This window comes from Prosopis cineraria, unplaced genomic scaffold (genome assembly GCF_029017545.1).
Source record: "Prosopis cineraria cultivar Desert tree isolate PC_DT_omini unplaced genomic scaffold, ASM2901754v1 PC3, whole genome shotgun sequence".
Classification (NCBI taxonomy): Eukaryota; Viridiplantae; Streptophyta; class Magnoliopsida; order Fabales; family Fabaceae; genus Prosopis; species Prosopis cineraria.
Window position 1 is genome coordinate 24,900,983 of NW_026555334.1, and position 22,765 is coordinate 24,923,747.

The 22,765-nt window shown below is 30.6% G+C and overlaps 1 protein-coding gene across 3 annotated transcripts; it reads left to right on the top strand.

The window, feature by feature from the left end:
- Positions 1–3,879: 3,879 nt before the first annotated feature.
- On the top strand, positions 3,880–9,322 carry LOC129305033 (uncharacterized). Of its 3 annotated transcripts, none has more exons than XR_008591855.1 (8): positions 3,880–4,549; positions 4,921–4,981; positions 5,494–5,729; positions 6,616–6,817; positions 7,295–7,426; positions 7,532–7,632; positions 7,699–7,835; positions 9,071–9,101. XR_008591855.1 is itself a non-coding variant. In XM_054944934.1 (8 exons), exons 1-8 carry the CDS (start codon positions 4,136–4,138, stop codon positions 9,135–9,137), a joined length of 1,332 nt encoding a protein of 443 aa, XP_054800909.1. In that variant the 5' UTR covers positions 3,881–4,135; the 3' UTR covers positions 9,138–9,322. The 3 variants fall into 3 exon arrangements, 2 of the variants coding, with proteins under 2 accessions (XP_054800909.1, XP_054800910.1); XM_054944934.1 differs by having other exon boundaries at positions 3,881–4,549; positions 7,717–7,835; positions 9,071–9,322; XM_054944935.1 differs by having other exon boundaries at positions 3,882–4,549; positions 5,509–5,729; positions 7,717–7,835; positions 9,071–9,322.
- The last annotated feature ends 13,443 nt before the right edge of the window (positions 9,323–22,765 follow it).

A 22,765-nucleotide genomic window follows, 5' to 3' on the forward strand; every position in this document is an offset into this window, starting at 1 on the left:
GTGTAAATAAATTTTTAAGAAAAAATATTTTCTAGATGGTTCAATTGATAAATATAAAGCAAGGCTTGTGATAAAGAGTTTTACTTGAAAGGAAAATATTAATTATTTTGACACCTTTTCACCCGTGACTAGAATTTCTTTTATAAGAATTCTAATTGCTTTAGCTTTAATTTACAAGCTTTTTGTTCACCAAATGGATGTTAAAATAGGATTTTTGAATGACAATTTAGAAGAAGAAATTTATATGGTACAACATGAAAGATGTGTGATTCTTGGGTAAGAAAATAAAGTTTGTAAACTTGTCAAGTCTTTATAAGTCTTAAAACATAAGCAATGGTATGAAAAACTTGATCAAGTTTTGACAAATGGTGGTTCTTCTATTGTTAAAGTAGAAAGATGTATTTATACAAAACTTGTGAATAATGATTGTGTGATTATATGCTTATATATGTATGACATGCTAATCTTTAGCTCTAGTGTGTGTGTTGTTGGTGAAACAAAAGATGTTCTTTCTTCAAATTTTGACATGAAAGATATGGGTGAAGTTAAGGTAATCTTGAGTGTAAAGATCATAAAGAATGAAAATAGAATTTTGCTTTCCCAAAAACATTATGTTGAGAAAATTCTCAGGAAGTTTGGACATCTTGAAGATGCTCCTTTGAGTACTCCTTATGATTCAAGTGTGCAATTAAAAAATCACAAGGGTGACTCAGTTGCTTAATCTGAGTATGCATAGATTATTGGGAGTTTGTTACATTTGATGAATTTTACTAGGCCTGATATAGCTTATGCTATAAGCAAATTAAGCAGATATACCCACTATTCAGGCAGTAAACACTGGAAGGCTCTAGTGAGAGTCTAGAGATATTTGAGAGGTATTGTGAATTATGGTATATTGTATAGTGAATTTCTCATTGTATTGGAAGGATACAGTGATGTTAATTGGACCTTGGATTCAAAAGAGACAAAATTCACTAGTGGTTATATATTCACTTTTAATGGTGGTGTAATAACCTAAAAGTCTATAAAATAGACAATTAATACAAAATCCTCTAGGGATTATGAATTTATTGCCATAAAGCTGGCTGGAATTGAGGTTAAGTGGTTGAAAAACTTTTTAGCAAGTATTCTAATAGGTGAAAAGCCCACACCATTAGTCTTTTTATATTGTGATAGCCAGTTTGCATAGCAACGACTAAAAATAAGACCTTTAATGACAAAAGGAGGCATATTCGATTGAGACATAATATTATAGCACAGCTGCTTAAAGATGGGGTCATCTCAATTGATTATGTAAGATTAAAGTTAAATCTAGCGGATTCGTTTACTAAGCCCTTGAGAAAGAAATTTATTATTGAAATATTGAGGGGAATGGAACTTAAACTTATTTAAAATCAACAGTAATGACAACCCAGCCTTTGTGATTGGAGATCCCATAAAGAAGATTTAATGAGTAAGAATAAGTTACTTATTAGTTCTGCTAGCACTAAATTTTTGTCCCTTCCTATAGCTTGAGAAAGTGTTAGAATGCATTGAATGGAGGCTAAGTGGAAGCTCTTAATATTTTCATAGTCCTTATAGATGGTGTATTCATTGTAGATACATTTGATAAAAACACCTATATAAATGTGGAGTGGGGCCGCTCTTATGAGATCGTGGCCCAAGCACGTGCATGGCCGATAACATGTAAAATTGTTGTTAACAACAAAGACTGTGAGGGTATAATATAATTAATAAGACCTCTAGTACAAGCTCAAGATCTGTTGGTTCAATAATAAAGTTATACTGACTTTTCTGTGTGCTAAATTTTATTGATCTAGGTTTAGCTCAAGTTGAAAAACCCTATATTCAAAGTAATTATCCTCCATGTGAATAACTCAGATAATAGTAGACCTTTTTGACATATATGAGGGATTGTTGTAGTAATTGTGTGTGTGTGTGTCAAAAAAAGTCCCATATTGCCTGAATGAAGAGAGCTCCTAGTGTATAAATACTATGAATTGAAATGAGCTAATAAAATGGCTCGGAGGAAAAGTGAGCTCGCACGCACGAAATAGGTCAACTTAAGACAATTACAGTTGAAATTAGCCTATTCGCCCCCTGTGTGCGAGTTCAAGAGGCACTGGGTCCTTTTTATCAGATTATTTTTATAAAAAAATAAATAATTATTTATTTATATGAGCTTACTGAAAAACCTCATTTTTTAACTGTCTAGAGTTTGAATTCAAACCATGAACGTTTTTGGCTTTGACCAAATTTTTGAAACGGATGAATAAATTTCTTAAACATGTTTGTCCCCCCAACGTCTCTAGACAAATATTTAAATTTATTTTATATTTGTGTCACTGAGGTTTGATGGTGAATTAATCCAGTAAATGTTGCCCAACGTTCGTCCAAGACCTTGGCCTATATACAGGCATGCATGCAGACTAAATTGGTCACTAAGCTCTTGAGCTTTCAAGCCATTTTTTTCCTTCTCTGCGTGCTTCCATATGAGTTTATTTCCTATTAGTCCTGCTATTCTGGTGCCTTGTTTGTGCAATAAGTGCTTGTTTAATTCTAAGAAACTATTGGTCCATCGTCCCGATGTATTAAAATAGTTCTTAAAAATAATGTCTTTTGACATGACTCAAGCAATTCAACTCTCAGTTTACCTCCATACATCCTACAGAATATTGGAAGGCCAAATTTTGCATTGCTTCGTGTCTCACAAGAGGTTTGCATAAGCTTTTGGAGATGTTCTTTCTCTCTTGGTTCAATGGAGTGTTTTAAAGCTACAAGTGTAGAAGCAACAATTGCATTAAAGGGGTTAGGCTCTATTGTAGAGAAAACCTTAAGATTACCACCCTTTTAGCTGGTTACCTGGGTCTTAGAGCTTTAGATTTTGGCTTTTATTATGTTAACAACAAGATGTCCTTATGCGTTTTTCTTTGATTGTGTTGGTTGCGTCTCTTGCCGTTGTTATTGATATGTGTGATTTTGGTTTGTACGATTTGCTGGACAACATTACTTGCGGCCTGTTCTTGTGGATTATTTGGTACTACTATGGATGCTTTTGGCTCAATCCTATGGTAATCCTAGTTGACTTGAAAGTTGATTTTGGCTCTCAACCTTTTGTTTTCCCTCTTGCTTCAAGAGGGGTTATTGGAGTTCCTATTGTTTTTGCAGCCTTGGCATACAAAGAGTGTGGGCTCGTTCAGCTATTACCATGATTTTGCATATCATGGAATTGACTTCTGCATCTTAGCTTGCTTTTGGTTTGCAAGGAGATGGCTTTTACTTGTTTGGTTCTGTTGATTTCCTTCTGTTTTAGTGTCTTAGGAGTTGTTAGGGTAGGTTATACTTGTTTGTTGGGTCTTTACTTTTGTTGTGTGTAATTTTTTTTTTAGTAATATGAAGTGTGTTTTCTGGGGGAAAAAAAATTGGAACTCACTAAAAAGGCTGAGCACCACGCTTTGAACACAAAAATCACGTTTCAATGCTCCAAGTATATTTAAAATTTGTTAAAAGATACTGCTACAGAGATTTAGCACTTCGAACACAATAATTGTTTGGAATAGTTTGTATAAAACACTACTACTACTGCAACTGATGATAAAAAAAGTTTATGGGATGTGCATTAAAATTCAAATGATCGAAATTTATTGTGACAATGAATTGAATGTTTTGATTCTTCCCTTAAAATCTATTTAAAGTCGATCAGTTGAGCCTCACTGCGTCACTTGAACTCATGAGGAGTCCCAGCCACCTACCGACAAAGAAGTTCTTGCCAGTTCACTTGCGGCCTTTAATCCCCTTCAAAACCCATGAGTTTATTTGGGCCCAAGAAACAAACGAGTGCAAAAAAAAAATCAGGGAACCAAACCAAGTGTGGTTTTTTTACCTACGGGAGCCCACCGATTGACCTTTCGTTCATCTTCCCTCTTCCTGGTTCTGTTCGCGGCTTCCCGCACCCCCGATCGCTCGCTCTCATATTCCTTTTCAATCTTGACAAAATTCCGTTTCCTATATTTTTCCGTTTAGCTTCACAACTTAGTTTCCATCCTTTAACACCCTTAGCCCCCGACAATTTTTCCCTCTTTCTCGCAAACTGTATTTGCACGCCTTCAGTTGGACACTGTAACCCTAGCTTGCAATGGCGTCCAAGAAGAAGCAATCTGAAGGGATTGCTTTGTTATCCATGTACAACGACGAGGAAGACGACGAAATGGAGGACGTGGAGGAAAATTTGGCTGCTCCTGGACAGGAGGGAGAGCGACAGGTTGATGATACAGATGCTCGTGCTGTTGAGGATGATTTTGTGCCTGCAACTGATAGAATGGTCGTCTCTGATTCTGCTGCACTCGATACTCCGCCACTTACCGACGATGGGATGACACCGGAGAAGACTAACTTTCGGAGTTCAACGCCGCAACAGCCTTCTGCTAATGCGCCGGTTTCGCCGCAGGAGCGGCGGGCGGTAACGTCCGATGCCGGAAGGAGTAGGAGAGGGGCCCTTACGATAGTGGACTATGGTCACGATGAAGTGGCAATGTCACCTGAGCCCGAGGTACTTCTTCCTAGTACTCTTGTCCTGCTCAAACTCTTTCCGATTTCTAGGCCGGATTTTTTCATAAAGCTTCACTAATGGCTGGCTTAGGGCTAAAGATACAATGAAAGCGATAGAGTTCATTATATTATCTCTCTCCCTTTTATTTATGCGAAAATGATCGGCGGAACCTTGAAGAAACTGGAACATGATCAATCATTTGATGAAAATTCGTATGACGTTAGGCTTCAGTAGGCATTATAGCAAACTCCTACATCTGCCTATCAGAGAAGTGGTTTAATGGTGAAGGGGTAGCTGCTTGTTCTGGTTAGCTTGGTATTTTTGTTCTACTTCGAATATTAATAATTATAATTTTAATTGGTTTCACACAGGAAGGAGAGTTTGATGGTAGTGGCCAAGTTACACTTGGGGACGACTGTCAAACAGCAAATGGTAAGCAGGATTTTTGTTGATCATGGAGCTATTTCACGGCAACTTTTGATTAATGTTCGTCCCTCTCACTTCATTCTGCTTATCTGTCGAGCATCATCTCATAATACCCTTTATTCTTTTGACTATACTAATAATTTGACTAAGCTTAGTGGTCAAATATAACGTGTTGAATTTAGAATTTAATGGTTACAATAATTCCCTATGGAATAATGGGACCCAAGTCTTCTCATTTATGTATCAGATAATAAGTGAATATGAACTATTGTTTTACTCTTAAACTGTTGAACAGTTGTAAAAGTGATTCTGAATTAAAATGTATTAAATTATCTATGATGTATTTTTCAGTCTTAATAAGGTCAAGTTCATATATTCACGCAAACTTTTCACGTCTGATATATGAGTCAGTAGAATGCATGACCACACATTTATGGATATTTATTTAAGAAATGCACTATTGTCCTCCCTGGCCTTATTTGGTTCCTAAGAAATGCACTATTGTTCATGTTTTATAGAATGTTTTCTCGTAGGTGATTCACTTGGTAGAACAGCAATTTTGACACCTGACAATGATGCTAGGAGCCCTCAGTTTTCTGAGCTATTGAAATCCGATACCATGAACCATGATGCTATGGTTGGATCAGATAGTTCAGAACATGGAGGAGCCATGCAAGAAGAGCAAAAATTTGTTGATCCATTGGATAAATTTCTGCCTCCACCCTTGAAAATCAAGTGCTCTGAGGAGTTACAAGTAAGTTCTTTTGTTATTTTTTAAAAATAATTTTGTTTTAATTGACAATGAAGCATTTATTGAGTACTCTTCGGATGCCTTGTAAAATGCTTGCATGTATGACTAACAAATTCTGGTCCTTTTCTCCCGTTTTTGTGTGCTTGTCCAGTTTTCTTTTTCTCCTTCGATTTGTTCAAGCACACCATTTAGATTTTTGTACTTTTTTTTTTTTAATAATCCAAGTTGCCTGAATATGATCATAAGCAATTGTTAGTTAACAACAACACCCACCCAAAATGAAAAAAGAGAGAAGAAAATAAAAGCACATTTGATTCAGTAATAACTGGCATTAGCATCTTTTTGGTTTTGGCATCTTAGCTTCTCCTAAATTATAGAATAAGGATATCATTATCTAGCTCACTGAATTTGAAAGTGCTATAGTGATATTAAGTTGTCATTTTGGCTTCTTTATTTCGTTCATTTTGACCATCTAGAATAAGTCTGCTAAGAGTGTAGGTGCCCATGGTATCAGTTGTGAAAAGGGAGTGCTGGTAATTGATTAACGTAAATTATAACAATAGTAGAAGCATATGTTAAACTCATGCTGTATTTATGAATGAGGTATAGATATGTATTATTGCTTTTCTATTTGGAAATTCGTGCGCACACATGGAGATAGGAACAGAGTCCATGATTTCTGTCTGTAGAATGGGTTAATGTTTAACACAGTAATAAGACGTTAAACTAGGCTTTCCCCTGTAAAAACATTTTGCATGTTTTAGCTTTCTCATTTGCATTTGGTAGCCAGTAACTTCCCAACTAAGTGTTGGGAAGAAAGAATACCATGCATTTAGCCATGGGACATTTTTCTCTTATTATTCTTGACTTTCAACTAATGTTATTGCAGAGGAAAATAAATAAATTTCTTCATTATAAGAAGGCTGGAAAAAGTTTTAATGCAGAAGTTCGCAACAGGAAGGACTATCGGAACCCTGACTTCTTGCTGCATGCAGTGAGGTATCAGGGTATTGATCAAATAGGATCGTGCTTCAGTAAAGATGTTTTTGACCCTCATGGATATGACCCCAGTGACTTCTATGATGGAATAGGTCCTAATCATTTTTATCTTTGCATCTATTTTGTTGTGGTTCTCCATGCACTTGCTTTTTTTCAGCTCATATGTGCTGCTAATTTCATCTAATATGCTACTGTACTTGCATTATTTGTTTTTGTTAATGTGTATGTTGTATATTTATTTTGTCATGTTCGGCTATGTCTATGAGGTTATTGTAGACTGTTTATGTAAAACATGGTGACAGTGTGTTTGAGGCATGTGGTATTTCAGCCTCATTTCTTTTCTATATTCGATTATTATATTGATAATCTATTTTAGGCTTGTGATTTTCTTCTTCCTTCCAGAATTTTGATGTTATTATCATTTTGGCAAAGATGCTTGGCTTACTGATCTAGGAGTGTGGGACTGCATTTGTTACTCTACCTTGAAGCTATCACTGTTTTTGGAGTTCTTTTCAACATTTCCCCTAACATTACTCCATTTTCCATGCCTTTTATCTTATACAATACAGAGGCTCATATGAGGCGTGAAAGTGAGAGGAGAGAACAGGAGAAGAAAAAAGCACAAAAGGTTGAATTTATTTCTGGTGGAACGCAGGGTGTAACAGTAGCAGGCGTTCCCAGGATCAACCTACCTGTTCCAGGTTCAGAAGCCACCTGTGATGAAGCTGTTTTTCAATGTTCTCCTTTCATTAAGATGTATGATGATTTCATTATGGTGTGTTATATTGACGACTCTTCTTCTGCAGCTTCATCTGCTGTGACTGCTAGTGCTTCGCATTTGGTGCCTCCTACAGGTGATGCTATCAATCGAGATGGAAGACAGAATAAAAAATCAAAGTGGGATAAGGTATTCATCTAAGTATATGCATTTGCAGCTCCTGTGACATGCTTCACTGTGCTTACAAGATTTTAGTGAATTACTTTGTTTCAGGTGGATGGTGATCAAAAAAATCCTCTGCCCTCTGTGGGGCAGGATTCTGTATCTAGTGTCGGGGCTCATACGGCAATTTTTTCTGCTGCAAGTGCTGGTGGTGGATACATGCTATATGCGTAAGTTTATTTTGTTTGTGCTTTCTGCTGTGTTTTGAGTCTCATTAATTTTACAATCTATTTGCCCATATCTCAGCCGATGAAAGAAAACTCTAAAAGTTGTTGGTGTGACATGTAGAGACTTGAATATTGCTTTTTCACCTTCATTTTCCCATTTGGCCTAGACATCTACCGTTTCTTCTTCTGTAATTGGTTTGGCCGTGTGGGGTGTTCCTTTTATTCATATCTTGACATGTCAAACATATGATTGACTACTTCTCTAAGAAGTTTGGACTGAGCATGTGTTATCTGATTCAACACTACAAGAAATAATTTCCTAAATTTTAGGATATATGAGGGTATATATGTAAGCATCAACTAAAAACGTAAGTAACTTAGAAAAAAGTTCTAGATGAGCATTTCAGGTGTAAAATAAAGATGCCTATAACAAGTTACAAATGAAAGCATGAAATAGATTAGAAGCGGAGTTTCATTTGAAAGTAAATATCAACCTTCATTTCCATTCGTGTAATTCAGACCTTTATGAGCTCTTAAAGCTTTCAAAGCATTTGAAATTGTGGCGAAGCGTTTTGAATGGTCTTGCATAGGAGAAAGGGGCCAGTGATATAGATGCAGGAATAAATTATGCGTTCTTTATCAGATTGTTTTCAATATGGGCATGTCTCCTTATTTGGAGCAACATTGTTCTATTGCTATTTTTTCTCTTCTGTAGTTTTCTGCCCTGTTAGAGCTGTCTTATGATTGACTGTGGATTACTTAGTTTAATCATTTATTGTCCTACCAATGCTGTTATAGCTAGGGCATGTAGTTTTAACTTTTGAGTGACTAGAGGGGTTCTTACTGATATATTTGAGGCTGTTTATAACTATATACTTGGTCTCAAGACTAGTTCAGGTTTGAATATGGTACATTAAAGTAGTGATTATGCCTGCAGATGCAATTTGCAATAATTATTCATGATTTTTTAGATGGGTTAAACGTATTCTTATAGCGGTTTAGTTGTACAATCGCTAAATCACAGATTTCAATCTGCTTTTAAGAAGGAAGATGGCAACTGTTTGTATGAAAAATGTACAAAAGCTGCTTGCTTTTCTGGGGTCATATATTACTGTGCAAGTTTGACTGTCACAGCTGAAATATCCTGTGCGCAAGATTGTTTTCTGATAGTTGATATTTTGCTAATAGAATTATTTATTTATGTTTAGTACAATGAAGTCGGTTCTTCTGTTGAACAGGCAGCAAAAACGGCGAGAGGCAGAGGGGAAGAGATCCAGTAGAAGGAAATCGGAGAGCAGATCTTAGCATTCATTTTTAATTTTCAAGTGTGTAATAACTGATGACATTTATACAAAACAAGAAAAGATCCTGAGCCATTCGCCTGCTGAGATATTTTTGTTAGTTTAGTAGCTTATTCAATGATCTTGTGTTATATATTGTCAAATTTAGAAATAAAATATGAATATAGCATTTTGAACCCTTCCGGACAATTTGGTTCATTGGGGGGTGGGGAGGGAAGGGGAGGTATTTTAAATTTAATACTCCCTTATTTGGTTTGGTTGGAGGGAAGATAAATTAATAATAAATGGATGGATGGCTATACAGGACAAGTTTTATTTTACTGTGTAGTGTTGGTTATATGTACTGTATAATATATTATTGTTTTATTATTCACTAAGCTCTTAAGAATATTGTTAATTGAGAGATTTAGTTCAATTTTTAGAAGTGTTATCTTTGCCCTTTCTTTACTTCTTTTTATAGGGTTTAAGGTTGTTAGTTTTATTTTCATTACTGATGCTTCTCACAACTTTTTTTTTACATATTCAAATCATTTTAAATCATTTTATATTATTTTATTCTGGATAGATGTCACACTTTTTTTTTATATTTTATGTTCATTTTGGATTTTATTGGTGTTTGCCCATACATTCTTAATATTCTTATCTAAATTGCTTCGACTTTATGTCCTTGCTTTCCTTTTAAGGATTTATATGGTTATATTTATTATTATATAACATAGTCAATTTTATAGTAGTTTAATAAAAAAAATTTTAAGTTTATTAGATATCTTTTAATTATAAATAATTTTTTTAGTCTTTTTTTTAATTAAATCATTTAACTTGCAGCTTGGATGTAACATCACATCAATTTCCTTATCATGTTAAATAATAATTTTTAAATATTTAAACTTTTTTATTTAAGGTATAATTCGATCTTTCAATCTTATTTTTAAATTATTACTAACTAACTTCTTATCAAAATTACAGTATAAATATTTTATTTTATTTTTATTTAGGTGAAAACCTTTTAGCTCTAAAGCTTTCTTTCATAAATCAAATTTATGGTTAATTTATTTTTTTATCTTCGTGATAAGAACTATATTATTTACCAATTGTATGCATTTGGAGATTTCCTTTTGGATGTATTTGGTCAAAACATTAGGAGCATGTCAAATAAATAAAGACTCATAGATGATCCCTAATATAATTATATTTTTATAGAAAAGTTTTTTGTTTTATTGCTGAACATTTTTTATATTAATTGTTGTTTGCTATACATATTTTGTATATCTTTAACATAGGTAACTAAAACTCTTTTTTGTTAAAGCTTTCTAAAGTACTTCTTTTAGTATATGGTCATAAAGTTTTTTTCAAATCAATAAAAATTATGTGTAAATCTTTACTTTTGCTTCAATATTTTTTCATTAATCCTCTTAGTAGGTAAATTGCTTCCACGGTTGCCCTACTTTACATAAAACTAAATTAATTCTTAAAAATATCATTCTTCAATCTCAACCTATGCTCAATCATTCTTTTTCACAATTTTATAATATGATTGATAAGTTTAATCAGTTTGTAGTTTGCACGATTTTAAATGTCTTTTTTTTTTGTAAATAGGAAGCAAGATATTTCCCCTTAATTTGTTAGGCGTGGACTATAAAATTTCATTAGATAATTTCGCTAGCCACCACAGCCTTTTTTTACTTAAACATTTCCACACTTAAATAAAGATATAATTAGATCTATTAACTCTATCATTTGTCATCTTTTTAAGAGATTCATTTACCTCACTATCATGTATCCTTCGATAAAATGATGAATTCTGCTCTCTTTTATGAGTTACTAAATTCTCCAACTTACAGGATGAGACACTTCACCATTGAAAATTTCGTAACAATAGGTCTCTAATTTTTCTTCAATATCACAATCTATAACCAAAACTTTTCCTTCCTTATCTTAAATGCATTTTACTTATTTTAGATCTTTTAATTTTCTTTTCTTACTCCTACAATTTTATAAATATTTTGTTCTCCATCCTTTGTCCCAAAATATTTGTAAAACTCTTCAAATGTTTTATAATAAATTTCACTCACAGCTTTCTTAGTTTACTTCTTAGTGATATGATACATTTTTCAATTTTCAGCATTATTACACAAATATATGACTTTAAAATACTCCTTCTTATATTTGACTTTTTATTGTACATTCTCATTTTACCATCAAAATTTTTATCTTTCATATCAAAATCTTTTGATTCTCCTAAAACTTCTTTAACAACCTTCCTTACCTTTTTAGTCATACCCTCTCACAAGAAGCTATTGTTTCCTTAAGACTCTCAAATTCTTTTAACCAAAAGATTTTACTTGAAAATCTTTTGCTTCTCATCTTTTAACTACCACCACTTAATTATTAGGCTTATCACTTGTCAGCGTTTTTTATTTTTATTCTTAATAAGCACATTAAAGACAAGGACCTTATGTTGTGTTGTTACTCTATCTCCAAAAATTACTTTAATTTTTACAATCTTCTATCTATGTTCCTTACAAAAATAATAATAATAATAATAATTTGTGACCTTGAAGCTTCACTTTTGTTAAGTGATAAAATGTTTATTTCTTTTTTTTGAAACAAGTGTTGATAATCTTAAAATTATATGCTAAATAAAAATAAAAAATAAATTATTCTTCATTGTTTAACACCCCAAAACCAAAACCATCATATGCTTTCACATAATTATTTGCCCCTCTCTCTCGACATACTCGTTTGATATGGATATCTATAATCATATCAAATTTGAATCCCCCCCTTTTAAATATTTTGTAATGTTTACTGATTTATTTTTTTAATACATTAATAAAATAAAAATATAATTATTTATTATACATGAAAATTACAACAAATGTCACAGTCTAAATGAAAAGTGAGAAAAGAAAAGAAATGGATGAACAATGCTTGGTTTAACTTTGACATAAGACCTTGATGGCATACCCATGAAAATGAAAACTGAACTAAGGCTGCAAGGTAAGCAAGCCCAAGGGCAAAGGGCGAACGTGCGAGGAAGCAAACAGGAAAAAATTGTCAGGTTGTTATTAAAAAAATAATTTGTCAAGTTAAAATTAGATAAATGAGGTTAATTTAATTACAGTAAAATCTAGTTGCACTCATTTTTTCCAAATTTCATCACTTTTTTTTTGGATAACAAAAAATCCTGCACTTTTGAAAGGAGGAAAAAATTATTAGAATTTTCTCTCCTTATTCCACATTTCTTTAGTACTTTTAAATTAATCCAAATAGAGCTTCCATGATGCATTAGTTAAAATCCTATTACTTACTTTTTGGTAATAAGATTGGTGAGGTTTGTGGATAAACCCATTATTTACTTTTGCAAGTTTATGAAAAGCAATGCGCTTTGCAAAAGACATTTACCTGCCCGGTGCATAATGATATCAGGGGGACAACATAGGGGAGAAAGCTAATGAAAGGACATCGATTCGTGATTTTGCAAAGAAGGTGATGATAAACATTTAGCTAAAAAGCCATGTTAATCCAAAAATATTCACAGAAGGCATTGGAAGGACACAAAGTTGAAGTATTGTCTTTCTCCAAAACAGAGGTTGTAGGGACAGAGAAGGACGAGAAAAAATGATGGACAAAGCGCGAGCAGGGATGTTTATTTTACTGGCAATTGATGCTTCCTCCACCATTATCTAAAATATAACTACTTTTTTATTACATAATTTTGGTTTAAAATATAAGAAAAATTTCAGATGGGGATCCTTGATCAAAGATAATAAAAAAGAGGATCCAGAATTTTTAAAATTTTACTGAGGGACTCATACAAAATTTTGTTTAAATTTGTGATAGAAATGATAAAATTATTCTAATTTAAATGAACAACATAAATAACTTGTTCGTTCCATACCATATATTATTCATTTACTTATAGCATGTTATTTCTTTCCCTGCTTCACTTGTTTATAATTTTATTTTCACTTAATTTTATTTCAAGGGTCATGAATAAGTAAAGTAGAGAAATGAATAAAATTCAATAAGTAAATTAATAATATATTATATGAAAACAAATAATTTGTCTTATCATGAAACTAATACTTGAAATAAAATCAAGTGAAATTAGGGCTATAAACAAGTAAAATAAGGAAATAAATAATATTTTGTAAATGAATAAATCGTTTATATTGTTCATTTAACTAAGAATAATTTTTTTATTTATATCATAAATTGAGCAAAAATTTTATATAGGTCCTTTAGTGAAATTTTAGAAATTCTGATATCTTTTTTCCCATTATCTTGGGTTCCTGAAATTTTCCTTAAAATATAAGTAATGTAATATATGTAAATTGTTTTTCATTTTATTTTTTATATATTAATCTAGATTATTTTATAAATCTATCTCTCACTCATAATGAAATTTATTGATAATTGAGATTAAAAATAAAAAATAAACTATATTTTTATTAAAATGAGAATTTTATAAATTTTATTAGTATGTAAATTAAAAAAAAAAACTATTTATATTTTAGATGAATATGAGTATTTACTAGACTCGTGTAGTAGGCGTGCAGTGTAGCCTTAAAAGCCATTGCAAATGCTAAAAAAGTCGTTTTGATTAAACAACTGCCTTTCTTCTTCTTTTCTTTCTCTGCTTTGCTCTTCATCCTCATTATCATTTTACCTGACAAATTTTTGAAAAGTCTAATTTAAAAAAAAAGCAAGATATTTTTAATATTTAAAAGTGTAATTAATATATTTTTAAAAAAATATTTATAATAAAACAAATTATTTTATATTTATCTTAAAGTAAAACATCTTATTAAATAGAACAAATATAAAAAAATGTCACTCCCTCCGTTCAAAAATATAAGACATTTTTTGAGAAGTCAGATATTAAAAAATGTAAGATATTTTAAATTTTTTGAGGTGTAATCATTACTTTTTAAAAAAAAAAGTATCCATATTGATGCATAACTTTATATTTATTGTAAGTGTTTAATAGGAGTAAATATAAAAAGATAGGGTTAATTTAAAAATAAATAACTATTTTATTAAGAGATAAAATTCAGTTAAAAATATCTTATATTTTTAAATAAAGGGAGCATTAGTTTGGAGACAATTAACTATTTTATTAGGGGTTATATATCGTTAAAAATGTTTTTATATTTTAAATAAAAGGAGTTTATAAATTCACATGAAACTGCAATTTTTTTGAATTATTAATAACGTAGTATTTCATCAATATTCTTTATTAATAATTAAATTAAATTTAGGCTCGAGTTTCATATAAACTCTGCATAGATATATTCTTAATTGAAATATAATCCTTTCCTGCCTGGACTTTACAGCAGACGCGCCAATGGCTGCAATTAAGCAGAAATGTGAGGGAAATAAATCGGAAAAAATAAGCATTGTACAAAAATCGAGGTTAATCCAAAACAGATAAAACGGTGAAACCTGAAGCAGGTACGCGGGCCAAGTCCTATAAAATCCTGGAAATTTGACCCATGCTGCATAGCCGTGTTTAAAAAGTGGCACCTAGTCGCTGCTCTCCAGCTATACTCTCTCTCTCTCTCTCTCTCTCTCTCTCTCTCTCTCTCTCTCTCTCTCTATATATATATATATATATCACATGTATATAGTGCTCTCCAATAAATCCAAAGCACCATACCCTGCACAAGTTTGTCCCTGTGACTTTGATAATAAAACCACACTGCTCTTAAACTGATAAGAACGTGTGTTAGCATGCAACTTGTCAATTAACAATTGGCAACCACAGAGCCTCGGAGCCGTTATGTTTATTTCATTTTATCAACATTATCATTATCATCATCACCATTCTTCCCTATCCTCGCCAAGTCTAGCTTTTTTCTGATCCAGCAAGCTTGACAGTGAAGTGTTTCTGATGAACAAGTTCCAATTAATATTCATTTCGTTCATAGTTTATATCACTTCATAAAGTGACTCCTTCATTTCTCATTTCCTTCAACACACACACAAAGAAAGCATAGCTAAAAGAATCCCTCGGAAGTTGGAACTGTCATATATTTCAGTCAAAGTTTCACGGAAGCAAATTAAACCATCAGAATCTGCAGCCAGTCAGAAACGTGAAGTTGCTAGGAGAACCCAGGCCACACAGTCAGAATTCAGGAAAGTGAACAAGGGAAGTGGAGAAGATGGGGGCTTTACTGAGGGAAAAAGTAAGCCTAGTGGCTCGAGTCAAAATAAATGTTTGCTTTACCCTCATTACGACGTCTTCATCTTGTACACGTCCTTGCCCAAAAAACTAATATTAATAAGGAAAAAAGCAAAGACCGACTTTATATCCGTTATTACTTTATCATGGGTTTCGCGGGTCGTTTATGATTTATAAATATAAAGAGCTCTCTTATTGATTAGTTTTTTGAAATGAATTTTTTCTTAAACTTATGCTCATTACATTAATATTTACACACAGTAGATCTTGACTAATAGGAGGTTGAGCTAGGAATATCAGCTCTTGATAAGGTGTTATTGTAAGGAGTCTTATATTAAAAAATCTCACAAATTGAAGGGTTTATTAGTTTAATGGCCTCTTTTTTTTAAATTTGTAACCGTTATATTATCATGCATGTCCATTCTTTTATATCAGGATTCTGGGCATGCTTGGATATTCCGTTCATATATACTTCATAATTCCCTTCTTGCTTTATTGGTTTAGCTACGTCCAGACAAAGTTAAGAACCTTGGATTATTCCAACGGCTTGCTTAGTAATAAAGTCCTTGTGGTCTGAATCGGATATACGTTGCTCGCATTGTGCCTTTGGAGATAACTTAATCGTTTTGTATCTTTTTAGTCTCATAAAGGAGGCTGACTGTACTTTCTTTGGGGACACTTGTTCATAGCGTGGGATGGCATCGCATCATATTCTTGCTAGCTAAGGAATAATGTCTCTGCTTTAATGTGTTTTCAAGTTTTGTTTTCTCTTCAATGATGTAAATATATTTGTTTTTCCAAAAAGAAAATGCATGTCATGGGTGGACACAGATTGGCTTCTCGTGGTTAGTCTATCTCAGACATATAAATTATATATCCGAAGTGCTGTTGAATATTCTCATCGAAGTTTTGTAAATAATAAAAGGTTCTTTTTGCTGTTATACTTTTCTGGTTTTCAACTAGCTGTGTTCTACTTTGATTCTAGAGAGACCTATATACATATGAGTCCAAGAGCTATTACCGGGTTTGGTTATTTAAATAATTTTATTGGAACAGAAAAGCTTAATCATGAGAAAATTAAGTTTGAGTTTGGGGTTCTGGAATTACGGGATGATGATAGGGTAATATCTTTTGAAGTTATACAGGAAGAGGATGGATGGAGAATTGTGACTCAGACTCTGCAATAACAAGTGTTACGGAGTGAAGGACAAAAAGAATAATAAAGTTGTCTTTTCAAAAGTGATGTTGCCAGATTTTACGGGTTCTGTTTATCCCATAGATTAAAACTCTACTACGTTTTTAATCAATAAAAAATCGAGTGAGTTAGGTTGGATCTCTAAATTTAAATAATACTTAAATAGATACCTTCCAAGTCTTTTACAGTAAGTTTTTTATCAATAGCGAAATTTAAACCCCTAACTTTATAAATTATAAAATCCTTACGAATCAACTTTTGTAAGTGATTAAAATTTTACTTCCTCCGTTTAAAAATATAAAATATTATTTAAAAAATTAAATATTAAAAAATATAAATATTTTTAATTATTTGATGTGTAATTATTATTTTTTTTAAAAGTATCCTTATTAGTGAATGACTTCATATTTATTATAGAGTATTTAATAAGAATATAAAAAATAAAATTATTTTAAAAATAAATAACTATTTTATTAATAATAAAATTTAATTAAAAATATTTTATATTTTTTAATAAAGAAAATATCATTAACCATCAGAATACTTTATAGAGTTAAAGTATAAATTTACTCACAAAAAATTCATTCACGCGCAATTGATATCCTAAATTTTTTTGACACTCCAACATTTTTTTTAATTTGGTATAATGTCGCCCCACCCTTAAGGTTTGACTGAGTTTACGGTTAGTTGACTTGACTGACGCATTTGTGCACTGACATGGTATGCCTATGTGGCACCTATATCATCTTTTCTCTAAGAAAACTTCCTAATTTTTATGTGGGTCCCACCTTCAAGGTTTCACCAACTCTGCTTCATGTCTTCTTTGAACCCAGACCTTCAGCATCTTCAATCCCAAACCAAGATCTTCAAAATCGAGGAATGCATTATTATTTCCATCGATATAAGGCGAGATTGAAGTATAATCTACACTGGGAATTAGAGAGAAAACTAGCTCCCCGACGAAGATACAAATGAAAACATCAATACAAAAAACAAAGAACCGTCATTGCAACAAGCAAATCAGAGACTTGCAGATTGAAATCAGAAAGATAATTGAGAATATATACTCCCATATCCAACGCGCCAGCTTTCGCCGCCATCTTTAGCAGATTTCTGAATGTAACTGTCAAAAATTCAAATGATAAACACAACAACTAAAAGAAAAATCACTAAAACCACGAATCAAAATCATTGATATAACAAAATCATCTTTAGCAGATTTCGCTTTGCGAGAAAACGATCTGATATGGGTCTCATCGGAGAAGCTTTCATTTAGTTGTGCGGCGGCGGCGCTTGGAACGATCTGAAGGTGTCGTCTTCTCACATCATCGTCCTCGTGAAGTACCCAGAAACCCAGAATACGAGGTGCCGTCCTCGTGATTTGAGCCAACAAACCTGGATAACTCAAGCAAAAGAAACTGAGTAGAGTCGCAATTTGGGTTTTGGTTTTCTGCAGAGAATGTCCAAGATTTCCTAGGCTTGAGAATTGGGTGATGATGAAGGTGGAGAGAGAGATAGAGGGCCGGAAGATGATGAGGGTGATAATTTGGTTCGAGCTGGGTCTGTTTGTAGAGGAAGCAACTCGACAGGGGGCCGGAAGATGATGAAGATCTTCGTGGCTTTGAAGTTGGGAGAAAGAAGGAAAAGAATTATATAAAAAAAAAATGAGTTATATCTGACATGGATTCACATATGACGGGCAGGAGACATCTAACGGTCAAAATTAATAAGTTAATAGTCAACACTAATTGTGGGACAAAATTACACTCTTTCATTAAAAAATATAAAATATTTTTAATTAAATTTTATTCTTAATAAAATATTTACTTACTTTTAAACTAACCTTATCTTTTCATATTTATTTCTATTAAACATTCTACAATAAATATAAAGTTATTATAAATAGAGGCACTTTTAAAAAAAGTAATGATTACATCTCAAAAAACTATAAATGCTTTATATTTTTGAATATCAAACTTTTTAAAAAATATCTTATATTTTTTAACGAAAGGAGTAAATCAATTTAAAAAATATTAGGGTGATATCGTGCCGAAAAGAATTTGAAGATATCATGTGCGCTTGTGTGAAAACTTTGAAGGTAAATTTATACCTTAACCCTACTTTATACCACTCAATTAAAATTTTGATTTCAAACAAACACTAGAGTTTGATATATAGACACACACAACTTCTTCCGTTCAAGAATATAAGGCATTTTTTAAGGAGTTGAATATTTAAAACATAAGACATTTTTAGTCTTTCAAGGTATAATCATTGTCTTTTTCAAAAGTGTCCCTATTGCTAATGACTTTATATTTATTGTAGTATGTTTAAAAAGAGTAAAATATGAAAAGATAAAATAGTTTGAAAGTTGGTAACTACTTTTTTGAAAAGTGAGATTTGATTAAAAATGTCTTATATTTTTTAATAGAAGAAGCATATAAATGAATAATTACTATTTGAAAATGCTCTTGAATTTTTAAATAACGATTGGAAAAATATAGTTATTAATCCATATAATTTTATCGAGCTTTACTTTCAGTCAGTCATTATAATTTTTTTAATGTTTTCAATTTTTATAGTTTTCGCAAAATTGAGTGGCATTTACTACTCATTTTTTATAATTTTAATGTTTTCAGTCTCTATACACTAAAAATTAGGAGAACTGAGAAAAAATTTTGATAAAATTATAAGAACTAATAATTATATTTTTCATAATTATTTGATATTCAATTACATCGAGTACAATTCAAATACATATTATTGAATTGGCTGAAATTAATTTTCTCATTACATTTTTAATTTTTATTTCTAGATTACATTAAATTTCAAATTTCAAACATGATAGACAAATATGGTCCCGTGCTGGTTTAATGTGATATAATGTTGGATTAGTTGACTTTGAAAAGATAATAGAGACTCGATGCCTAAATTATTGTTGGGAGAAGTCTAATTAATTGATTAATTATTGTTTCAGCACACTAATAATAGTGATAATAATATTTAATAATATAATATTAGGGATAAGATAAGACTAGACATCATGAAAGCAATCACGTGTCCCATCCTATCTTGTAAAGTTTTGTCTCAATTATTTTTGAGTCGGTACGGAATCAGGTCGATCAGGATAAATACAAGTTTAAACATCCCTAATATAACTTTTAAGAAATTGACCAATAAAGATTAAATTTTAAATACTAAATTGATAACCGAGATAATAATCTTGAATATTAAAAGTTTCACTATACATTTAGAACAACAACAGCAAGGACTCCCCATCCTGGTTTACAAGACACTCTTAGAGAAAATTATATATATTAATAAAGTTTATTAAATATAGTTTACATTTTTATTTAAAAAAAGAATATAAATTTTAAAAAATACAGTTCATTTAATACTCCATTCATGAAAAAATGTTAAGAAAAAAGAATACATATGAAGGATAGCATTGAAAAGTATTATTATTGAAAGATTATTTTTGTCAAAGTATTTGTATTTTGAAAAGTTATTTAAAAAAAATTCTTATAATTTAGGATAGATGGATAGGGAGGAGTAATAGTAAGAAAAATTTAATGATTTAGTCCTTATAATTTTGATTCAATTATAACTTAACTTGTTAACTTTAATTTATTATAATTTAATCTTTATAGTTTTGACTTGATTATAACTCAATTATTTTGACTCTTGTAACTTAATTTTTATGGTTTTAACTATTTAAAATATTTGTCCCTTTATTTTAAATATAAAATTATAAAGAATAAAATTATGTTTAAATTTAGTACAAAAATTTTAATGTGCTAAACACTTTAATATTTATATAGACTATAAATACAAGGACTAATTATTATATAAGTTGAGTTGTAAAAGTCAAAGCTTAAGGATAAAGTTAAAATTGAGTCAAAACTATAATAATTGAGTCATAACGAGTTAAAGTTTAAAAATAAAGTTTCAATTGAGTTAAAATTACTCCTTCTGTCTCTATATATAAAAAGTTTTTTTAAAATATTTTTTTACCCCTAAATATAAGGGTTTGTTAGCATTTTCTTAATGAATGGACCATTATATCTTTATTAAATTAGAAAGAGTACTTTTATTAATTTATTTTAAAAAAATTTATTTTTTATTTATAATAATTAGAGATAAAATTAAAATGTTATTGTACTTTTAATTAAATAATTAATTTTTATTAATTTATATAATTTAATTAAAAATATTTTATATATAGAAATGAAGAGAGTATATAATTAAATGATTAATTGTCCATCATGATGATGTTGATGATGATGATGAGAGCTCAAGTATCAAAGTGGTTTGTCTTGGCATCTGAATTGAGAGACGTTGGAGATTCCTCGTCTGGGCGTTCACCCCTTGTAAGTTAATCTCCCTCTTTATTATCCTGACCAGACTCTTAACTACATTCAGGGACTTAGTACTAATACATTAATTAACTACAAATAATATTAATTAATTAACAAAGTCTTAAAAAAAGCAACGGAAGGGAGGAGTACTCCATCTACACTATATAAAGCATCTTTTAAAAGTTTTATTTGATTTAAATTATAAATCATTGATAATTTTTATAATTTTTTCCTATTTATTAATTTTTTAAAAAATTGGTATTAAAATTTACTTATAATTATCAAAACATTTATATAGGATATTTAATTAATATTTTTAAAAAAATTATAAATTAGTTATGAATGTTCTATATGTTGAATTTTTTTATCTAAAGGGAGTATTACATAAAAAATTAAAAAGAATAATATATTTGAATATAAAATAAAAGTTATACTATACTTAGATGTAGGAATCAGGGTGAATCTTAAAGCTTGATTATTGAAAATTTGATCTAATTTTAAGACCCGACTTTTATTAAAAGGCTTAGGCCTGGGCCATTAAGTCCTCTGTTTTGGAAAAAAATTTAACATTTTAATTTACATAGGAATTTTAAAATTCAACATAAAATAAATCAAATCTCACATAAAATTTAACATAAAATTTGACAGAGATTTAAAATTTTAAATTTAAGATAAAAATTAAAATCTTCATCAATGTAAATCTAAATCCTCCCCATCATTATTAAAAAAATAAAATATTAGATCTCTCAAATGTAAGTTCATTTGTAGAAGATGGAGGTGGAGATTCAATGTCAATTATCTTTGCAACTTCTTTTTCATCACCTATAATAAATATTAATTAAATTATATCATTATCAATCAAATATGTGTGTGCGCGCATGTATATAAGATAATTGAGCTTATTAGTGTTTAAAGGGCCGCTCGAGCCCAAGTCATTTTTTACAAGACTTATCAAGGTCAGGTCTTTAAACTCGATTACTTTTAAAAAAATTAATTTGTAAAGTTTAAATCCTTATTTAAATAGAGTCTCCATATTCAATCCTTATTCCATCTATACCATCCCAAAGTAATCTTTCCTAACTTTCATGCTCATTGAAAATAAAAAACAAAAATCTACATCGTTGATGAAAAAAAGAGAGAGACCAGAGAAAATAATAAAATTTAAACAAATTATAAACTATATTCTTTTGGAATGGCTTAAAAAATTGTGACTACTAAGGTACTTAAATGGTTCTATATCCACATGACTTGTATTTTTTTTTTCTTGAATTGAGTTATATTTTTGTTATTGAACTATTCTTTAAGAACATCCAATCTCTTAAAGTATTTATCTTAACATTTTCATCCCTAAAACAATTAAAACATAGCATATTTTTTCTAATATTAAATTCTCTAATATTGATCGTTAAAAATATTAAAGGGGACTAAAGTTTAATCGAACATATCATATGTCTTGCTAGGTGGAAGTTAAGATGCATTTTTGCCTTTAAACTATTCCCTAAAGAGTATTTAATGTTATAAATTATTTTTCATATAACAATCTTGCCTCTAAAATAATTAAAATGTAACATACTTTCAAGCCCCCTAGTATGAGAAATGGCATTTTTTTTGTCATGCTTAAGTTTTGATCATTATTTTTAATGGTTAACTTTAGGGTATTTATGATTAGAAAGAAATATGATGTTTTAATTATTTAGAGGTGAAATTACTATGATAAATAGTTTAAAATATTGGATACTTATTCAAGAATAATCCATTGTCTCAAATTACAAATAGTTTATCAACAAATACTTTAACCCCTTTTTTAATATTGTACTCCCTTTATCTCAAATTACAAGATATTTTTGTATAGATTTGATGCCAAAAATATAATACATTTTGGATAAAAATAA